This window comes from Crocodylus porosus, unplaced genomic scaffold (genome assembly GCF_001723895.1).
Source record: "Crocodylus porosus isolate Cpor-Errol unplaced genomic scaffold, CroPor_comp1, whole genome shotgun sequence".
NCBI lineage: Eukaryota > Metazoa > Chordata > Crocodylia > Crocodylidae > Crocodylus > Crocodylus porosus.
Genome location: NW_017728907.1, coordinates 60,414,353 through 60,435,027, shown reverse-complemented (window position 1 = coordinate 60,435,027; position 20,675 = coordinate 60,414,353). Strand labels below are relative to the sequence as shown.

General features: G+C 41.5%; 1 protein-coding gene across 1 annotated transcript in view; it reads right to left on the bottom strand.

The window, feature by feature from the left end:
• Nucleotides 1–9,374: 9,374 nt before the first annotated feature.
• Nucleotides 9,375–20,675, bottom strand: part of ROR1 (receptor tyrosine kinase like orphan receptor 1) — an 87,515-nt gene continuing 76,214 nt past the window's right edge. The window contains exons 7-8 of the mRNA XM_019531569.1: nucleotides 17,941–18,152; nucleotides 9,375–11,473 (exon numbers count right to left, since the gene is read on the bottom strand). Coding sequence (XP_019387114.1) covers nucleotides 10,049–11,473; nucleotides 17,941–18,152 — 1,637 coding nt within the window. The 3' untranslated portion in view covers nucleotides 9,375–10,048. The remainder of the gene's footprint in view (nucleotides 11,474–17,940; nucleotides 18,153–20,675) is intronic.

The following is a 20,675-nucleotide window of genomic DNA, read 5'->3' as shown; positions in this document are numbered from 1 at the left end:
TGCAGCTGTTGAGACTCGAGGCAAAACAGTGGCCTAGAAAGATGGAGTTCTGTCTCCATGGACTGTCATTTTTCTGCGGAGGAAGCTGGGGATTAGCCTTGCCCCAAGTTTTTAGAAGCATCATAATGAGTTTTACGGAGCAGGGATTTTTACAGGGTAAAAGTTACACTTGACTTTGTAATCCCAATCAGCGTTTGCACCGTTAAGTAAAACCCAATCTAGCTGTAAACCCTCTCTCTCTCCGTTCATCTCTCTTCCTCGCAACTATCCTGAAATGGACCCCTCAAGCCCTGGCCCCATCTATTTGCCCTATCCCCGAGTAACTCGGCGTCAAGTTTCTGGAGCAATATGAATGAGGGAAAGTTTTAAAAATGCTCTGGGGTGATGTGTGAGTCTCTCTAGCACACAAGAAAACCCTTCATTGCCAGATGGTGGGAGACTTTTAAGTGCTGCCTGTGTAATGAATCGCACTGATAAAATGCTTTTCCTTTACAGATCTCAAGGGTGGATAGTGGTATCCTCAGAGGGAGGAACTGAAGCGGAAAGAGGGAAAGCAACTCACCCAAGGCCATATAAAGCATCAGGCAGAAGGCCTACCTTCTAACTCCTCAAGTCCTGTGCTTTTTCATCTAACAATACTGCCTCCTTGTCTGCGGCAGCATGACAGTATGTAATAAAGCAGACATTGGACTACAGAGAACATTTGCTGTGACACTTGGGCAGAGTCAGTTCCAACTAAATTTAATGTATCCTCATGTTTGTTCATTAAAACAAACTATTGGGTCCCATAAAAGTAGGAGGGGAAGGGGGAAGGAACAAACAAACATCCTTTGTTAGTAATAAATGGAAAATGACCATAATATTTTGATGTAGCCTGCTCATGACTCGGTTCTGTAACTCTTGCTCAAGCGAGGAATCCTATTGACTGAAATAAGATGACTCTCAGATCTAGGGTATACAAGATAGGGCCCCAAACTTTACAAATTTTACACTTTAACTTGACATTTTTTAACAGTGATCTGAAAAATATAACTTCCCAAAATAATGTGGGTGCTTTATCACCATATTAGCAAGAACAAATCTGGATGTTTCTGCAAGGCCATTGATAGAATCTGGCAAAGCAGGCCGTTGGCTCTGCAAATTTATGCTTCTCAGGCCAAGTTACGCCTACAAGTTGCCACCCTTCCCTGCCTTCTGCTAGTTGGTATTTCCAAAGTAACAAAGATCCTATGATAACACAGAAGTTTTATGAGAGGGGAGCATAGGGGAAGAGGGGACTGTACAAGCCAAGACTCACTGAGAGCTCGAGAGTAGCTATGGGACTGGGGGGGCCTCTAGTTCACCGCTTCATTTCTGTGCTTGCTGCTTGTGAGCAGGAGCAGGTGGGTGGGTCATGCTTGGTGCCCATCCCTCCAAATGATGGGGATATGATGTAGACAGACCCTAAGAAAAGCTAGGGAGGAGAGAGCATCTGGCTTAAGTGCAACTGGAAAAGGGGCTTAGAACTATAAGCAAAAAATCTGCTTCCTGTTGTTTGGTTTCTCCTCTGTGCAGAGAAACAGGGCTGTGTACACTGCAAATAAATACAATTGCATCTAACTATCTGACTCCACCATTGACTTCTCTTAATGGCAACAACTTGCAGAAGCTTGACTGTTGGCTTAACACCTTGGTCAGAAAGGGGCATCACCAACTTGCATTTGCTCAGCAATTAGATGCTCTTTTGAAAGAGATTGTTGGAAAGTATATGGTTAGGCACTGGCAGGGAGAAGTTTAAGAGGAAACATCACAGTATATATAGATGTATATGCAGAAGAAATTTCTGAGAACAGAGGGCTTTTCAATTTAGCAGACAAAAGGTGTTACAAATTCCATCGGTTGGAAACTGAAGCTGGAAAACTCCAGACTAGAAATGAAATGCGCACTTCTAAAGGTGAGGTGGAGCCATTGGAGCCATTTGTCTAAGGATGAGGTCGATTGTCTGTGACTTTAATCAAATGTGAATGCTGCTCCAGGAGTTAGGTTCTTATTTAAGCAGATTTTATGGGCTTGAGGCATGAATACTGTGTTGACATGTTATTGCCAGTGCCAGAAATCCTGTTAGGAGGTTAGAAAGGATGATCATGCTAACCCCCAGCTGGCCTTTAAAACTGGATGTCCAGGTATATGAAAGCAGAAGTTTCCACATGAAAGCATTTTCCTCAAGAAAGGCATCCCCATTCTCTGCAGCATGAAGGCAACCTGGCTCATGACTTGACCATTGACTAACTCATTCCACAGCTTTAAGTCCAAGGATTCCCTGCAGCACCCTTTCTACACGGACACCGAAATCAGAGAGAGAGCAGGGAAGCAGTCCTTCCTTCCCCACTGTAGCCCCAACTCCGCTTAAATAAGCTCATTGACCTTTGCAGGAGAAATAATGGGGAGTGGGAACCACATTTTTTTGTTGCTATTGTCCTTTTTCAAAATGTTATTACGCATACTTAGACCTTTACAAACAACATTTGTGTATGCATGCATACATATATATGCACATATATACACACACCACACCACATGCATACATATTTACACCTCCCACATGCAAACACATCTAGGCATACTCTGCAAGCACCATTTGTGTTTGCTAAACTCGTTTTCTTCTTATGGATCTAACAGATGTTTCAGTTTTATTTAGATTCCTTGAATGACCCCAGAAAGAACTCAGCACTTTCTTCACACGCTCTACAGATTAAAGCACAGCAAAGCGTTATCCTGATGATGCAACTATGGGAACATTCATTACCTAACAGCTTGAATTCCCCCTAGTCCAGAGCAGTTAAATCTCAGTCCTCCAGAGCAGGGGCTGGAATGCTAAACCAGCACCAGCTTGCTGCTAACAGTATGTTAGACCTCTTCTAAAGTGTATTGCACTGTTAAATAGACTATAAAGGGCACCGCAGATGCTTTTAATAATTCCAGTTTGAAATCAACTTTTCCCTCCTTTGTCTTAAAGACCTTTTGATGTACAGTCATGAGTGCCTCTCTCTGTTTTTAATAACTTTATATTACCTCAGCAATATAACTGTCCTGAAACATGCTGAACTTTAATCTTTAAAGATCAAACAGGAAGAAATATGACGGGTTATATAGCGAGTGATTTGGAGGCGATAGTCTCTCCTTCTCCCCCAACCTCCCCCCCCCCAAAAAAAAAAAAAAAAAAGAGAGAAAAAAAGTCCACAGGAGGATAAAAATCACTCCTGAAAGTCCATGGACATCATACTACGGGTGTGTGGAGGTTTGCAGGCCCAGAGAGGAAACAGACTTATGGACACAAGAAATTATAGCCACTAGAGATCCCACCACACAACAGTCCTCTGAGAACTCATGGATGTGGTTTGTATGACTAAGGGGTTTTAGATCTTGTCCCCAGCATCATAAAACCTTGGTTTAGCAAAACTCTAAAAGCACCACATCAGAAAATCAGTTGGCTTTTCTTTTGGTCCGGATAAAACCTGGTCTCTCTTTCCAAAGCAACAAGAAGGGAAGCAGGGGACAAAGGTACAAAAGCCCACACCATGCAACTGGAGGTTCTGCAACATACTGCGATGCTTGGCAGTGCTTGCTCAACACAGAACTCAGCACATGTCAGCAATTACAACTGCTGCAACAAGGAAGTTCATTAGGAAGCTCCAGCTCGTATTGGGATAATTAATTAAAGCATGCCATTTTTGGTAGCAAATCAAATAAACATATCATTTTTAGCATTCTAGAACTTAAAATGGCTTTTCCTTTCCAGACTTCCTAAAAATTTCTCCTTTTCCTGGATTTTAGGCCTGTTCCATAACAAACTCAAGTGCACGTAATGGCACATTAGTCAAAGACATTAGTCCAAGATCACATGGCTGTGACTAGAAGCAATAAAGTACTGAAAAAGGACTGATCCAAAACCTAGTGAGTCAATGAAAAAGCTCTTATGGACTTCTATGGGTTTTTAGTCAAGCCATAAGAAAATGTGCCAGGCAGCTGTTCCTTCATGATTATCATGTGAATTATACTTAAAATACTGACTCTCTGACTTAGAGTCATAGGTACATCAGTATCTTAGTGTACTTAACACATTGAATAGGCCTGGCTTGATAAGGAAAATCACAAGAACTTCCACATTCAGCTAATCAGTTGACCTAGTGCAGTTTCTGTAAAGCAGCAGAGTTGCCATTTAAGATGATCCAGCAAAGGGACCCAGGACATCTCACTTTGTACCAGGTTCCTTCAGTACCGACTAAATCCAACAGCCATTGAGGGCATTCAGCATCTTGTAGGGTTGTTGGTTGTAGCTGCGTTGGTCTAAGGACACAGGCAGACAAGATTTTTTTGGGTAAATGTGATCGCTTTTATTAGACTAACTAGTTAGAAAAATTGTTCTTCGTTTGTGCCCAAAAGCTTGCAAAGTACATTTTCCCCCACAACTGCTTAGTTGGTTTAATAAAAGAGATCACATTTACCCAAAGAACCTTGTCTGCCTTCAGCAGCTTGTGGCATTTGGTCCATGTGACCAATATATCACTGTTTTTTGACAGCTCTAACACATAACTAAAAGCATACAATCTGTTGTGCTTTTGGTTAAGTGGGCTTTTAAATATTCTTCTGGTGGCTGTAAGGTACAGAAAAAAACTGAAAGAAGCAAATCAAGTAGAGAGATTCCAAATTCTTATACATCTCAGGCCTATATACAAAGCCTCTTGCGTTTACTGTCAAATATCTCAGGTTCTGCAAATCACATATACTTTCTTCTGTATTTTCAAATCTTGCAATCCAGATCACTGTTCTCTACTATATGTGTAGCTCTCAATAGGTAGAGTGCACCAACCCACTGTAACTGCCTATCTGTGGAGGACACAGGAAAGTAAATTCCGATGTCAAGACTCACATTTTGGCTTTTAAATCTACAATTGTTTTTTCTCCATTTATATAGGAAAGACTAATTTGGGAAGAATGAGAAGCTCGGTTGAGCAAACAGTACCAGATACTTTGATCTAGTAAGTTTGAAGAGTTCTACTTCTGAACCTCCAGAGATTTTACAAGAACTAAAACATTTTTTAACAGTTATGACTCTCTTATTTCTTTGAAGGAAGGTGCCGTGCTAAACTTAACATTAGAGCCGGGAGAATTTTCCCTTCCTTATTTGTGATGCAAAAACCGTATCTGATTCTTTGTTTTTCCACCTGAATGGTAATTCCCCGAAATCTAATGTTTCTTTGACAAACTTTATTTTCCACTTTATCTAAAATTATGTTTAGTAGGTTTTTCTTGTTTTATTAACCATCCAGTGAATTCCTGTTTCTGTTTTAGCATTCATTGAGTAACTGATTAATGGGTTCTAAGGCTACAATTTGTGTCCCAGAATTCAAAACCTACATTTATTGAGGACAAAAAGATCTTAAAACTTTTGAATTTTTCTGCTCCACACTAGTCTTACATTTTAAGTCTGGAAGGTCTCTACTGCAGGTACATTGAAATAAAGGAAAAAATTAAATATAATGATGTGAGCTGTGGGTCCCAGTTATCTATACAAACCCAAAAAGTATGTGAAAGGCTTTGTCCTGACTTGACACTGCTGCTGCTCTTGGACTGTGTAAAATTAAGTAGCTAAATTCATAGATATGCACCTAAATAAATGACCTTTTGCTCATAGGTGCTAAACACCTGCAGCATTCATGCTGGAACATTTTTGTATAAGTGTGAGCCAGGTCCATTTCACAGCATTGATTGTTGTTTCAACAATTACAGGACATAACCAGTTTGTCCCAATGTGTCCTGCTGTGGTATACATCATAAGCATTAAGGGTGTGTGAAATGGGCCGTATTCAATTTGGGTTTGGCCTGAACTGGGGACAGTGATTCAATTCGTTGATTTGGAACACTGTCCCTGATTCAATACAGTGGAATCTGAACCTGAAGATTCGATGCTGATTTGCAGAATCAATGATTCGGCCGTAGACAAGTTTTAAATGTTTTTTCTACATATCTTGAGATACCAGGCATGTCTCGTGAATGCTGCAATGCTGGAATGGATGGAGCATCCCACAGGACCAAGGGGGGGCCCCCATGTGCTCAGCAGCAAACCTGGAAGGTACTTCCAGGCCGCTTCTGGGTCCACCGGGGAGCATGGTGGGGGGCCCCCTGAGCCCCTCTGGCTCGGGGATTGGATGCAGGGGGACCCTGGGTGACCCCCCAGACCCAGGAGGCACCAGTCACTGAGCTGGGTCCACTTCTCCCGTGCTCCTGTGCAATGCTCCATCCACCCCACCATGCAGTGTTTACAGGCAGCCTGGTACCTTGAAGTATCTAGAAAAAACATTTAAAGCTGTGTCTATGTCCAAATCATCGAATGTTTCCGAATCTCTCCAAAAAAATTTGGAGGGTTCTGATTACATTTGGAGAGATTAAAGGGTCTCCTGATTCAATTTGGATTCGGAGATTTGGCCACTGAATCAGGCCAAAACTCTCCTGAATCGGATCAGGGACCAAAGCTTCACACAGCCCTAAGACTCCAACCATTGTGACTGACGTAGGTGGGTACTTTTTCCTGTAATAGTGTCATAATACTTTTTTCTCCAAACTTCTCAACTAGAAATTTTGTTGCATGGTAAGAGTTATCATGATGATGCGCTTGGTTTCTTTATCACTTTTTTCAACAAGAGGATTTATGTAACAGTAGCAAATTAAAAATCTCAGCTTCACCTTCCAACAAGGTACTTTTCATGAAAAACTGCATATCAGCTCTGGTCCAGAGCTGTTACTTGCAGTTGCACCAGCATAATCTATGGGCCACAAGCCTTGATTGTCTGCACGTTTGTTTTTTTTTGTACTGGAACCAGATGCTCATGAAGTAACAACCTGATTTTCAATCAGCACTGCTGATTTCTCTAACCCTTAATGAGATAGACTAAGAAACCGCTTAATAACAAGGCTGGAGCAAATTTAAGCACATTTTATCCTTCACATGAGTGAGAGGTTTGCAGAAGTATAACTACTTTATAAAAGCAGAGTTGGAGGGAAGACCTGAGGGAAAGGACAGATCAGGAATGAGAATGCAATCATCTTGAGCAGGACCTCAACAGGACTGTATTGAGCATATGTGAAAGCAGGCTTGTCTACAGGAGATGCTATGTAGCTAAGGTGATGTAGCATCGGCAGGCACAAATTGCGATGCTGACACTACATCAAGTAGGGTTGGAAACAACCTGTACTGCGCAGTCACAACTGCGCAGTGGGGAACACGTGAGACACACCCAGTGACAAAGAGAAATTCCCTAATTTATATTTTTAGGAAAACATGTGCCAGTTTCTCCATTAACAACATGTGATCAAAGGATATAAAACTCCACTGCCCTATATATTAACTTTTTAGCAGCCAACAGTGTGAAGCAATGATAGCTGAATATCCATGCAGAAGTTTAATATAAATTCAATTAACAACTGATGCATGAATCAAAACTAAATTTTAGCTTGCGTACCACAGATATTTTAATAAAAAATACAAGATCTAAGCTGCTTCATGAGTAACTTATGTGTGACATCGTAAAGGAATTTATTGTACAATCACTGATGGTTCTAATTCCACAACAATGTCCATAGGCCTATCCACTACACAGAGACCTTGCAGTACAAGACTAGTGCATTACTACTTATGCCAGGGGTGGCTAACCCGCAGCTCCGAATCCACATGCGGCTCTTCGGAAGTTAATACGAGTCTTCCATCTGGTCACTGTGTGCTTGTGCAAAGATTCGAAGAGATGCATATTGATTTCTGAAGAGCTGCGTGTGGCTCTGGAGTCGCAGATTGGCTACCCCAGATTTATGCCTTTAACAAGAAGTTCAAGTGCTGTGCTAGACCTTTATTGATGTGAACTTCACCTATAGAGAATAATCCAGAATGAATCCTATACTCAAAGGAATTTTGTTATCCTTTCTGTTTTATGTGCTCTCAAAATAACTGCATAGTCAGGCATTAAATAGAATTTAAGGATTGTACATTTCCCTTAAATAATTTATTAGCAACTATTATTGGCAAACCCTAATTTGCCTCACTCAGCTGGGTTGCTATTCTAGATTTCAGCGGTCTCATCACCTGAGTGAAGTAAGCAGGACTTAGCTCTTCATCAACAGGACACTCCCAAATACCTATTATACCAAGATTCAGGAATACTGATATTTTATATTAAAACAATATTTTAATAAACAGCAGCATAAAATAATCAGTGTTTAATATAAATCTCTGATGTGTGAAATACAAAAAAATGCATGTATCTTCATTATAAAATAGCCTTTGTTATTACATTTTCATGCTTGCCTAATTGAAATGCCCATACGTATAAATCAATCATCAAGTAATACAGTGATTAAATGCATGCAGTGAAAACACAAAGAATATAAGTATAAGGTAGTGGCTGAATATCACCATAATATATTTAAAAAACATCTACATCAGGTATAAAAAAACCAATAAGAAACAGACCAAGATATAAAATGCAGAGAAGTATTTTCACTTCTGCTGTACAAAACATTAACACACTTTTGTGCAAAAAAATTTGAAAAGGCAGTCATACTATACAACATTATCAACTGAGGAAAAGATTGTTTTCATTGTGTGTACGTAAAAAATACAATTTAATACAAAAAACAAGTTTCTGAGAAGCTGTAATGTACAAAGTACTTTTGTAAATCATTAAAGTGGTTTTAAAATGAATAATCTAGACTGATTATACCTGAATGACTTTTAATAATATTACAAATGTCGTAGTTCTAAAAGAGTTCTAATTCACATTATTTGAACTGATAGGCAAAGTTGCCACCATGTCTTTGCTGCCTGATGAAATGCGGATTTCCCTTTCTGGGGGGCGGCTCCTGGTATCATAGGCTAGGTACAGACATTAAAAAAGCCCAAGGTGGAATCAATCTAAGTTACGCAGTTCTCTGTGAACAGCGTAGTTTAGATCAGTAGCAAAAAGAATACACATTTGCCCTTTGGTGGGGGAGAGGAAAATCTTCGACTGGCTTCCACCATTTTTAAACTTGTCTATGTGTGCCTAACTTCTGTTGTTACAGGTATAAGACCAGTTTCCGATCACTTACGCCTATAAAAGTCTAATGTCTACCTGGCCACAGTCATTGAAATTATATACCTATATGACACAATAAATACTCCTGGGAAAATTGATTGTCTTCTTTAAAATTGTTGTTTGGAACTTTTTCATTAAACAGTTGCATAGCAACAAAAGGATACAAAATTTTATTTTAACTACATATATAAAAATTATCAAATGCAAATGTCATCAGTCAATTCACATTCAGAAAGTAAATTTAACTTCCTTTAAGGCAATTTCTTGTAACTCCAGCTACTTTCATCAGATATTGCCAGACTATTTTAGCAGCCTGTGAGTTGATAACTCATGCTACTGTATGTCATGACTACATTTTATGCAGTAATAGAAAAAATATTCAATTATTTTGGTTTGAATCTGAACTCAGACTCCCACCTTAATATAAAAAGCAAAATCCTACCTGAAGTAATTTATCCAGCCACGGGATCACATATTTGAAACAACATTCTTGGCTGTAAAATCTATAAGCGTTTAAACTAGATATTGGAATTGCACATCCAATAAATCTCTGAATAGTTTGCATCTCCTAAAAAAGAGACCAACACCAAAATATGTTTCCAAATAATAAAGCTGCTGTGACTTACACTGTATCACATAGTTAAAGACATGTACCAGGTGTGTGATAACTATTTTAAAACTTATTTTTCTGTTTGGATTAAGATTTGTTTTGGTACTTAGAGGAACGATGCGCTCATCCATGATGTTCAGTGTCCACACCGCAATGCTTTTTGTCTGGTCGGTGTTTGCCTATCCTGTTAAACACAGTTAAACTTCACAGAAGATACTTGTTGCAAATGTCTGAACAACCATAAGAATCTTTAATAAAATATTTGAATATAAATCTTTACTATGTCTTTCTAGTTTGTATTGTAAATAGTTATATTTACAAAGGTCTTACTTATTTACAACTCTGCGGAAATCATAGATTCATTAGGTCCATGAATATTGGAGTCTCCTAATAAAGATGACTGCTTTGAGTCAATTTTGTATGGTTTTTGACTTTTGTTTCCAAAAACTGTTATACCAATTCCACTTGGATGACTTGGAATTGACATATGAGATAGCAAAGGAATATTTGCTTCCTGATTGGATCCTGAAGATGGCAAGCTAGTCACATGACCAGTGCTAGTTGATCCACTTGCACTGCTTGGAGAACGACTCTTTGGAGGTGGGCAGTGCTGAATAACCCTGGGCGGACCTTGTGGTTGATAATGGGCAGCTGGAAAAGCAGCATATCCTGGAGGAATTGGGTATCCATTGATTGGAATATATCGTTGGTTTTGAGGTATGGGTGGTCCAATGAACCCAGCAATTTGGCCTTGTGGTATACCCTGTGCTGGAAACATGTAATTAGGGTATCTAGGATTACTTAGGTTACTAACTGGACTTGCACTGAGTGAAGTTGTTTGAGTGGTGGCATTTCCACCAGAGGGAGTTGTGGAACTAGTGTGACTTGAAAGACCCTCCCAAGAACGCAGCCTGGCATGGATTTCTTTAAATCTTGGTCTCCGAGATGGAAGATCATGCCAACACTCTGTCATCAGGTTATACATTCTGGGAGGACAGTCTTCAGAGCACGGTAACAGTTGCCGTTTTCTGATCATCTCTATGACTTCTTGATTACTAAACCCATAATATGGCTGAAGTCCAAAGCTGAAAATTTCCCATAAGACAACACCAAAGGACCAAATATCTGAATCAGAAGAGAATTTGCCATACATAATGGCTTCTGGCGGCATCCAACGAATTGGCAAGAGGGACTTATTTTGAACTCTGTAATAATCTGCTGAATAGATTTCTCTTGATAGTCCAAGGTCCGAAATTTTCACATGAAGTTGCTCTCCAATTAAAATGTTGCGAGCAGCAAGGTCTTTATGGACAAAAAAATGACTTGATAAATATTCCATTCCTGCTGCAATTTGAACTGCAATATGCAGGAAATCCCCATGATCCAGACTGGATTTTACAGTTCCATCCTCATCACTGCTACATCCAACATCTGAGTGTGGCGATCTCATGATAAGAAATTCATGCAGGTCCCCCTGGTTCATGTATTCAAAAAGCATGCAGACTGGTTGTTCCTGAGTCACAACACCTAGGAGACAGACAATGTTAGGATGATGAAGTTCTGCCATCAGAGATGCCTCCTGTTGAAACTCTGCCCACTGCTGTGGATTGTTAAAGTCTTTTAGTGTCTTGATAGCAACAAGCTGAGCATGGTCCATGCCAGGAAGATAGAGATGCCCCTTGTAGATTTTGCCCAAAGCACATTCACCCAGTTCTTCCATAAATCGAACAGCAGAAAGTGGCAATTCCTTAGCTTTGCTCTGTTACGATCAACAAAAGACATATGTTAGAATAATAGAGTCAACCCCTACCCCCAGCTAAACAAACAGTACCTTAGCTAGAACCTGCTAACAAGACCCCAAATACCTGTGCCTCATTGCAATACTAGGTACAACTTAAAAACGGTGCTTCTCTTGGGTGAGAGGAGGAGACCTGAAGGGAATCTCTGTAGGCCCCTGCACTGTTAATCTGAGCTACATGTGAGCTCTGTTCCCTGGTACACGGGATGTAGGCAGTGGCAGAGATGCACTAGTATTGTACATCAGGTGGAATTTGGAAGATGTCAATACACAGTATCCATGTAGATCTTCCATGAAAGCTTCTTTATTATAGCTGTCTATGAGGTAGGAGGGTTTCCCTATAATAAATTGCATAACACGTTCCAGCATCCACATAAGGATAAACAGAAGTAAACGCAATGCTTAATATAAGGCCCATTATGTCTCTACTGTAGCAAAGTCCTCCAGCAATTTTTTTTTGGTATATTAAATTAATTTCATTTTGGCTACACCTATGTTTAACTTAAGCATGTACTAAATTAGAGCCTATAAGCCTGATGTAAATTTATTTTTAAACCTGTTTTTGATCCAATTAAGTTTAATTCATGAGCTGGTTATTAATACTTAGTGTGCAAAAGAGATTACTTCTATTTACACGTCAGTGAATATGCAATCCCCTGAAAAAACACAGGACAGAATAGATTGAAAAAACATCAGATGGCCAAAATAGAAGGTCCCAAACTTTTCAAACCTATTGGCTAATTTGAGCAGAATAATTCATATTTAGACTCCTGAATAAATCACCTCATTTTTCATAAGTCTTGAAGGTTTTCATCACCTTTGACTACAAAAGCCACTCATTTAGGTGCCTTAATATGGAATTAAGAATCTAACTTTGGGCTCTCAAGTTTGGAATCTACATTTAGGAAAACAGCAAAGTCGGAAAGATTAGCATTTACATTCCTGGAATACTAATCAGCACCGTTTTGTGTGTACCTGGACAAATAATTTACAAATTTAAAAAAAAAGTCATTTTCAAGTTGCCTGCTTAATGAATTAATTCTACTGACCACTAACAATCTCAGATAAGTACTTCATCAGTAAAAAAAAAAAAAAAAAATCCATGAAGACATTTAAACATGCAGCCAGTAGACTGTATGGTGATGGCAGGAAATTAGCTGTATTGTTGAAGAACAGATGGTTTATATTATACAAATCCTTTAGGCTAAAACTTGTTTAGGTCTGGCATATTGTAAATTATATTTTAGTAATGAAAGTGAAATGACCTTGATCTGACCTCAGGCAGGGTTTGTCTGTTTGAACCAACATAGTGGAAAACTATGAAAGAAAATGAAGTCATAAAGTTTTGGCAGGAAGAGCTCATTTCAAGTTAAGCGGTTATAAATCTGCTTAGTTTTTGTTTGACAAGTATTTGTCATACAGTGGTGTACAAAATGTAAAGAAGTGTAAAATACATATGAGGCATCACGCCAAAGTAAACCAAGTACAAAGGGAAAAAAGAAAGAATGAAGCCCACTACTTCTATCTCTTTATCAGCTGCTTGCATTAGTTGAATGACAAGATGGGTTCAGTTTATTATATTCTCTAAGGCAGCTAGGTCCCCTAAAACTGAAACTGGCTTTTGGCTTAAATGTTAACATTTTTATTTGTAAGAGTAAACACACATCCACCTCAGTATAAGCTTTAAGTCTAAAATCATTTTTATCTAAGTTGACATGAATATTGGATACAATATTTTAAAGTAGGAATCTATTTCCTGTCCTTTTAAATGCTGTTTGGAAGGTGATCAAAACGAGGGGAGATGCTTACCTAATGGGAAAACACAGAATTGGCATACATGAAATCAGAGTTTTTAAGTGTATTACCTTAAATCTAAAAAGAAAACACTGTGGTCTACTTTCTCAAACATTTCTGGACAAGCCACTGTGCTCATATGTGTGTATTGCATCAATGTGTTAATGGCCAAGGGTGAAACCCTGAGCTCATTGAATTTGGTTGCTCCAAATGTCAGTCGGGCCACAATTCTTCCCAGGTATAAAATACTTCCGTGCAGAGATGCATATGATGCAAACTTTGGAACCAGATGCAGTAAAAATATAGGGCGGTTAGTAGCAGGGGCTTGGTTTTTTTGAGTGTACTTTTAATTTACCACATATTATACATTACAGCTATGGTGTGATTTTTGAATGTGTATTAGCATAGTTTCTCTGCCAGATTGTCTCTTAAAATAAAAAATCAGCGGTTTTAAGGGGAGAAGAAAATCAAACAAGATAACCACCTGTGCCATGTATTCATTGGACTGAGTGTTTTGCAAATGGCAAGCAGGTCAAGTTCTGGGTGATTTTGCATAATATGCATACACTACTAAGAAAATGTCTCTAAGATTTAAGGAATGTGTTGAGAATACTGTTGCCCCTCCGGACGTTTAGGCCACGTCTCTAGCATCTCCTTACCAAGCCTGACTTCCTCTCAGGTTCTCCTGCACTGGGGCATGTACTCAGGACTCCACCAAGATGTCTATCCTGCCCATTTGCCGGTTGTGGGTCCAGACGGAGCAGGAGCAATTGGACAGGGCTTATATCTTGACTGCAGCTATGGGTTTGACAGGGAAGCACTATGTATGCAGCTTAAGACTCCCCAAGGCTACATACAGTAAAAAAGCTCAAGGCTGAATCAATTCAATCTTCACAGGTTAGTCTACACTGCATAGATTGAACCAATAATGATCTAATTCAGGGGTGTCAAGCTCATTTGGCCCCATAGGCCATGTGAGTCGTGTGGGGCTGGTCTACAGGCCAGACTGGATCTACAGTGGGCCCTGCAGTCCAGTCCTGTTCCAGCTGTTAGCACGGCCCTAGATGTGCACACGACTGCTCAGGGGCTATGCTGCACGTGGCGGCTGCTCCACCACTCCGTGGGAATCATCTGTGGCCATCCAGCACATCCTGCATGCTGCCTGTAGGTCACTTCATGACCCACAGGCAGCACCGGGGACCACATAATATGGCTTTGCAGGACAGATCCAAGCTGCAGGCTGTATCTTTGACACCCCAAACAAGTTCCAATGGTTAGACCAGGCTACTTTTTAGGAGGTTTAATAACTAGCTCAAACAAACAGAGACCTTATGTGGAAATTCTCTCTCACAACTTCCAGAAACTTTATAGAGATCAAAGGGTAAGGTTTGGCTAAACATCAGAGTGCTGAAGTGCTTCACTGCACAAACCTCATCCCCTTTTGTAGCTTTCTGCCCCTAGGAGAAATGCAAAACAGGAGGAGACGCATGGCACTTCTGACCATGAACTGTACAATGATATAGAGGTCCTCACTGAGACAAACACATAGTATCAGTAGTAAGGAGTGTTAGCTAACATTTTAAACTGAAACCCATAGCTTATATTACATGTATACCTATAACTATACAGGTTAGCCATAGCGTGCATCACTTAGCATTTTTCAGATACTGCACTGTATTCTCATTACGAGTGAGCTGAATGAAAAACTTGGATTCAAACAGGGCTAAAATTGGGGGAAGGTCAGATCCAGCTTAGTGACTTGGGTCTCACAGGCTTTTTAACTAACCCATAACCCATCCCCATTTCTTGAATTCCTAGGCTTACTTCTTAAATGAGGTTCTGCTGTCAAAGTTTCAGTGATAAGTTTTTTTGTTTAGGTTGCGTTTACTTTTTTTTTTAGTTTATATCCTGTCCTATCCAAAAGGCTCGGCCTTTTAATTAATCAAAAAATTACTTTTGAAAGGGGATGTCTACAGTATATATATTTCTCTCCAGATGTACTTTTCCTGGGGTCTGCAGGCCAAAAGTCATCTTCTATAATTTTGCCGATCAGTTAAATATACCAAGGACTGATTCTGTCCAAAGTGTCTCCAAATGCTTCCAAACAAAAAAGGTCCTATCTGAAAATGGTCTCTTATTTATGTTGTATTGTGCCTGGGCAGTCACTACTCTATTTTCTCAAATCAGTTTGTGCTGTGGCTTTACCTTTCCTGTTAACTTAGAGCCATGTCACATGCTACACTAAAGACAAGTTACCTGCACTTAAAACCAACCGTCCATGCTTTCAAGCAGTAAAACATGTGCTCAGTGTATTTGTATTGTAGGAAAATTAAGACTTTTTGCCCAAGGAGTATTTCCAGATTATATTAAGTACACAGGTTTACCTATTCTCAGAGTGCTCCACAGAGGTAAAACAAGTAATATGTAGTCCTCTTGGCACCAGCAAGATCCAGAGGCAGCAGCCGTACCCCTCCCAGGCACAGCTCCTCATGCCTGCCTCTGTTTGCTCCTAGTGGCAGAGACATGGCTTACCCTGGTATCCCAGGGGTAAGCACTCCTGGGCTGAGCAGTGCTAGACATGTGGAGGGAGGGTGCAGGCTCTGGGCATGGGGGTGCAAAGTAGGACAAAGAGGAAAAGGAGCCAGTGGGGATCAGCGCTGGGGCATAGGCAGCGAGCGATGTCTTTGGCACAGGGCTGGTGCATCTCAGCAGCTAAAGTGCTCCTGCTGGCACTTGTCCTGCTGGACAACTTTGGGTTCTGCGAGGCAGGCAGGCAAGAAACAGCGTCAGATTCCCTGCAGTGCCTGTCTGGGGAAAGAGAGTCGGGGGGTACAGCTGGTTCCAGCCCTATCCAGAGCAGGGCAAAACCCCAACCAAAACAAGCAGCCCTTTCGATAGAGCATATGATGGTCTACAGAGAGAACACGTGCCAAGTGTTCCATGCCACAAGACTCTTAATAATGAAAGATTAACCCTGATTTAAACTTTCTGCTGTCCTTGCACATTGCTAGGATATTTCCCTGTAAGATCCTTCAGCCTCTGCCCCAAGGTGCTTCCGCCTATAACACAGAGAAATTCTCTCTGTCTTTTAAACTTTGATTGGAACTACACAGACGTACGCAATCAGACTTCCAGAGTGGAACAGCGTAAATCATCAAAACAGCTCTCTCTGTCCTCCCTGTGTAAGACCCTAAAGCCTGACTTGCAAAGGAGGATGACAAGGAAAAGGAATTGGTGGGGATCAGGTCATGTGGGCATACAAAAGAAAAATTCAAAATACAAAGGATTATTTAATTAAGTCACTTATGCTACAGCCAATTCTATATACCTGATACTCATAAGCAATTAGTGGCCATGTCTCTCCTGATTGCTTTATCAGACCTAAAACATCACAGCTCCTGAACATCTGCATGCAGGGAAAGCACAATAGAAGTATAAAATTCAGTATTTCTTAGACTCATAGATAAGCTTTACTGAAAGAATGCATTTGGCAGCAATGTCTGTAGAAAGAAATCTCGGGTTCATGTTGCTCTTAATACTTAAATTTAATTACAAATTTGGATTCATTTTGCTATATCATTTTCTAACAAAAAATACTTGCCAACAGGTATGTCTACATTATTTATGAAGTTTTCTAATGAATTTTGTTTTAGACACTGATTTGCATTGTGAAATGCATCTAAGGTCTTTCTATTGTTAAAGAGGATGGGCAGGGGATGAGGAATTAAGGTGATTTCTTTAAACCTACTCTCAGGGTTATCTTCTGCCTGTAGGTGGCAGAACCTCATTTGCAGCCAGAAAAGTGACTGCTATGTGTACTTCCAGCTGCTGGCCTGAGAACAAACAATAAGCTGGCTGCTAATCACTTTTGCAGGCTTTGCCTCATTTGTAAGGCTGCATGTTAACTTTAACAAGTGCTTCACTAATTTGGTGTTACATTAAGGGGCATCAGTAGCTGCCAAGTGCCATTTGTGAACAGGGTCTCTATAAATCACCAAGGCAGGCACAGTACTTGTAATTAGACTTCTGAGGCTTCATTTTGATAATTTCTCTTGTAGCTAGAAGAATGTGTGAGCTTGGAAACACAAGGAAGAAATCAGGCTAAAGCGATTTCAGCTGAGCGACAGGTGAAGCAAAAATACAGCTGATCTATATAAAAAAGCCTCCTGCTACATTCAATAAAATAAAAGAATGCATCTTCATCCTTCCCCACACTTACTAACTAGAACAAGGCCTCCAAATGAAAAACACAATTCAAGACCACTTAAGAAATGGTTGCATACTTTGTTCAAACTAATGCCAGTTTCTTTTTAGCCAGTAATGACTGGCCATATGGAAATATACTGCAAACCATGATATACAAGTTGCTGATGACAATAGAAATGCTTTCAAAAACTTCATCCAAATGTGCTAACATATGCAGTGTGTTGGAAATCAATTGGATAATGTTTTAAATCTGGATTGATCAAAGAACAATAGGTAGATATTTTGCTGGGGTGTTATGACCCCAGCACTCGTTCCTGTCCGGGGCAGGAGGTTGGACCTGATGATCTTTAAGCACTATGATACTATGAACGCTACTCTGGGCTTTTAGAGAGAGCAATTTATGTGGCAGAAATAAGGTGCAGAATTACCTTTGGTTTGTATGCGCTTAGCATTGACATCTCTACGTTTTGCCCTCTGACATGTTTGGGTTGTCTTTGGACTGGAGGAGAGGAAGACTTCTGATTGTTACGGCAGATGCAGATGAAGAAGAATAGCAGGGCTATAGCCAGGGGAATGGTAACACTTGGCACCAGTATGTATAGGATTTCCATTTTATTCTTCTCTTTTGAGTCCTTAGAATCTATTTCAGAAAAAAGAGAAAGAAGAAAGAAGGTGAAAACAGTGAAAAACAAATTACACGTGAAATATGTACTGCAAAAGAATGAACTCCTCTATGTACTGGATATGCTTCAAAAACACTAGTTTACTTTCAGAAGAATCATGAAGTTCTCTCATGTTATTAACCCAGCAAATGATACATGAAAAAGCTGCCACTAACTTTACAGCAGCAGAGTTTTGGTTTCAAAGTCTACATGCTCTTATTAGACTCTTTGCTGGAGGAGAGGGAAAAAGAGGGAACAGGAAAAAAGTAACCTGCTCAAGATCACATAGTCACTCAATAGCAGCACTGGGCCACATCTCTTGAAGTCACAATGAAACACCCATGCTTTTAAAATGTATTGCCTCTCCTGGTTCAAACCTGGGGACCCCAAAGTGATCTCTAGGATAGCCTGATATTTTGCAAGAGCATTCCCAAAACAGATTAGAGTCTGATTATGTACAAATTAATACTGTCGCTGCAGGGTACAAAGCAGACTTTGAAGAACACCTTTGAACTCCCCATCAAACAATTATCCAAACTATTAGTGTCAGATTTCCTGTATTCCCAGTAGGCATGACACTTGCTAGAGGCCATACAGTATGTTTCTCAAGTAAGGATTTGACAGTTGTTGAGTTAAAAATGAGATGAGCTGGACCAAAAAATCCTTTCTTTTTCCCAAGAGGGATGTGGCTGCTATGTATCATTAAATGAATACTGCTTATTTGGTGCTAAATGTAAGGTTAATCATTTTCTATTTCTGTATTTTGGCAGCCACAGAGGGGTATAGTTTATAACTGGCTTACTAAAAAGTAGCCTATACTCCCCTTGGTGTACAGGAGACTTCTGCAAACTAACCTCACTCTATCAGGCATTAGCAAGTGCATCACAAACCGGTCTAAGGAGCTGATACTTCCCCTCTATGCGGCATTGGTGAGGCCACAGTTGGAGTACTGCATCCAGTTTTGGCCACTGCACTTCAAGAAGGGTGTGGATAACCTTGAGAAGATTCAGAGGAGGGCTACTCATATGGTTAGGGGACTGCAGGTAAGGCCCTACAAGGAGAGACGGAGGGACCTGGATCTCTTCAGCCTCCACAAGAGAAGCCTGAGAGGGAATCTTGTGGCCGTCTACAAATTCACTGGCGGGGAGGGGGGAGCAGGAAGGAACAGGAGATACTCTGTTTACCAGGATGCCTGTCGCAAGGCTCTGAAGTGCCCCTAGGAGACAGGCAGAGCCCCCACAGGTGCAGGTTGCCATGGCAGCAGACTAATGAGGGAATTAGCCTACACCTGCACCCAGACAAAGGCAAGGCCCTGGACACACAAACTCCAGGGCTGGGACTGGAAGGACACATAAACCCCAGGGTTGGGAAGGAGCTCCTGCAGTGATGAACTCCCCAGAGATGCTGTGGCTGCTTGATATGCTGCTTACAGGACTAATGGGGCTCCAGGAGCTCATCAGGTTCCCTGAGCTGTGAGGCACTTAATGCCTGGGGAGAAGTTGGCCTCTTTTAAAGAGCCAGAGTGCACTCTGCACCATTTATATTCCACTATAGCCCAGGGGCTCATATTTCGATTGTTGTTTGTACTCCGGCGGACTGGGATGAGGCTACTGGGGCAGAGGAGACCTCATGGGGCACACTACCACGTAGAGCCCCAGTGTCAGAGGGTGCAGCGACAGGGCTGTGGAGGGTCCAGAGGGAGGGGTAGAGACCCTAGTGCCAGATGACGCAGTTACGAAGGACACAGGCACATGTGTGTGAAGGACTCAGGCACATGTGTGTCTTACACACACGTGTGCCTCCTTACCTGACCCGGAGTGGAGGCAAGAGCAGCAGAAGCGAACGGAGCAGCAGCGGGGGCAGCAGCAGCTGATCCCCCTAAGGTAAGTGGGGCAGAGGGACCGACGCAGCTGAGCCGGATCCGGAGGGGACGCCCCCCGGATCCCTCTTAGCTGAGCTGGTAGGGAGCCATGCTCCCGAGCCACCAAACAAAGCGTGCAAACAGGCGCGGTCTGTAAGAGCGCGCCAGTGTTTGCGCCGGCGTTCGTGCCGGAGGGGGAGCAGGAGGGGCCCAGAGGCTGATTCGTGTTAGCGCGGGGCAGAGGACCCGAATTCAGCTAGAAACTCAGCGACTCCTACAATGGTGTCGACACGGAGTGCTGCCAGGGCCCCTGCCCAGGGGGCGCAGCCTACCCGGGGCTTGTCTGAGGCCTCCACCCAGACAGAGCCCACGGGGGACTCGCGTCCCCCAACCCCCTGGCCTGTGGGAGCTGCCCAGCAAGGCCTGGGGGGGCGGGGACTGGAGACCCCCGCACCTGTTCTGCAGGCACCCGCCTTAGGGCCCTGGAGGCGCAGGTGAGGGAGCTCCAGGAGGAGGTTAGCGAGCTGAGGGGAATCAGGGAGGCAGAGGAGGAAATTGACAGATATTTTCTTTCCCTGCAGGGTTTTACGACCAAGGAGGATGCACCTCAAGATGAGCCCTCCACTGCTAAGTGGCAGAC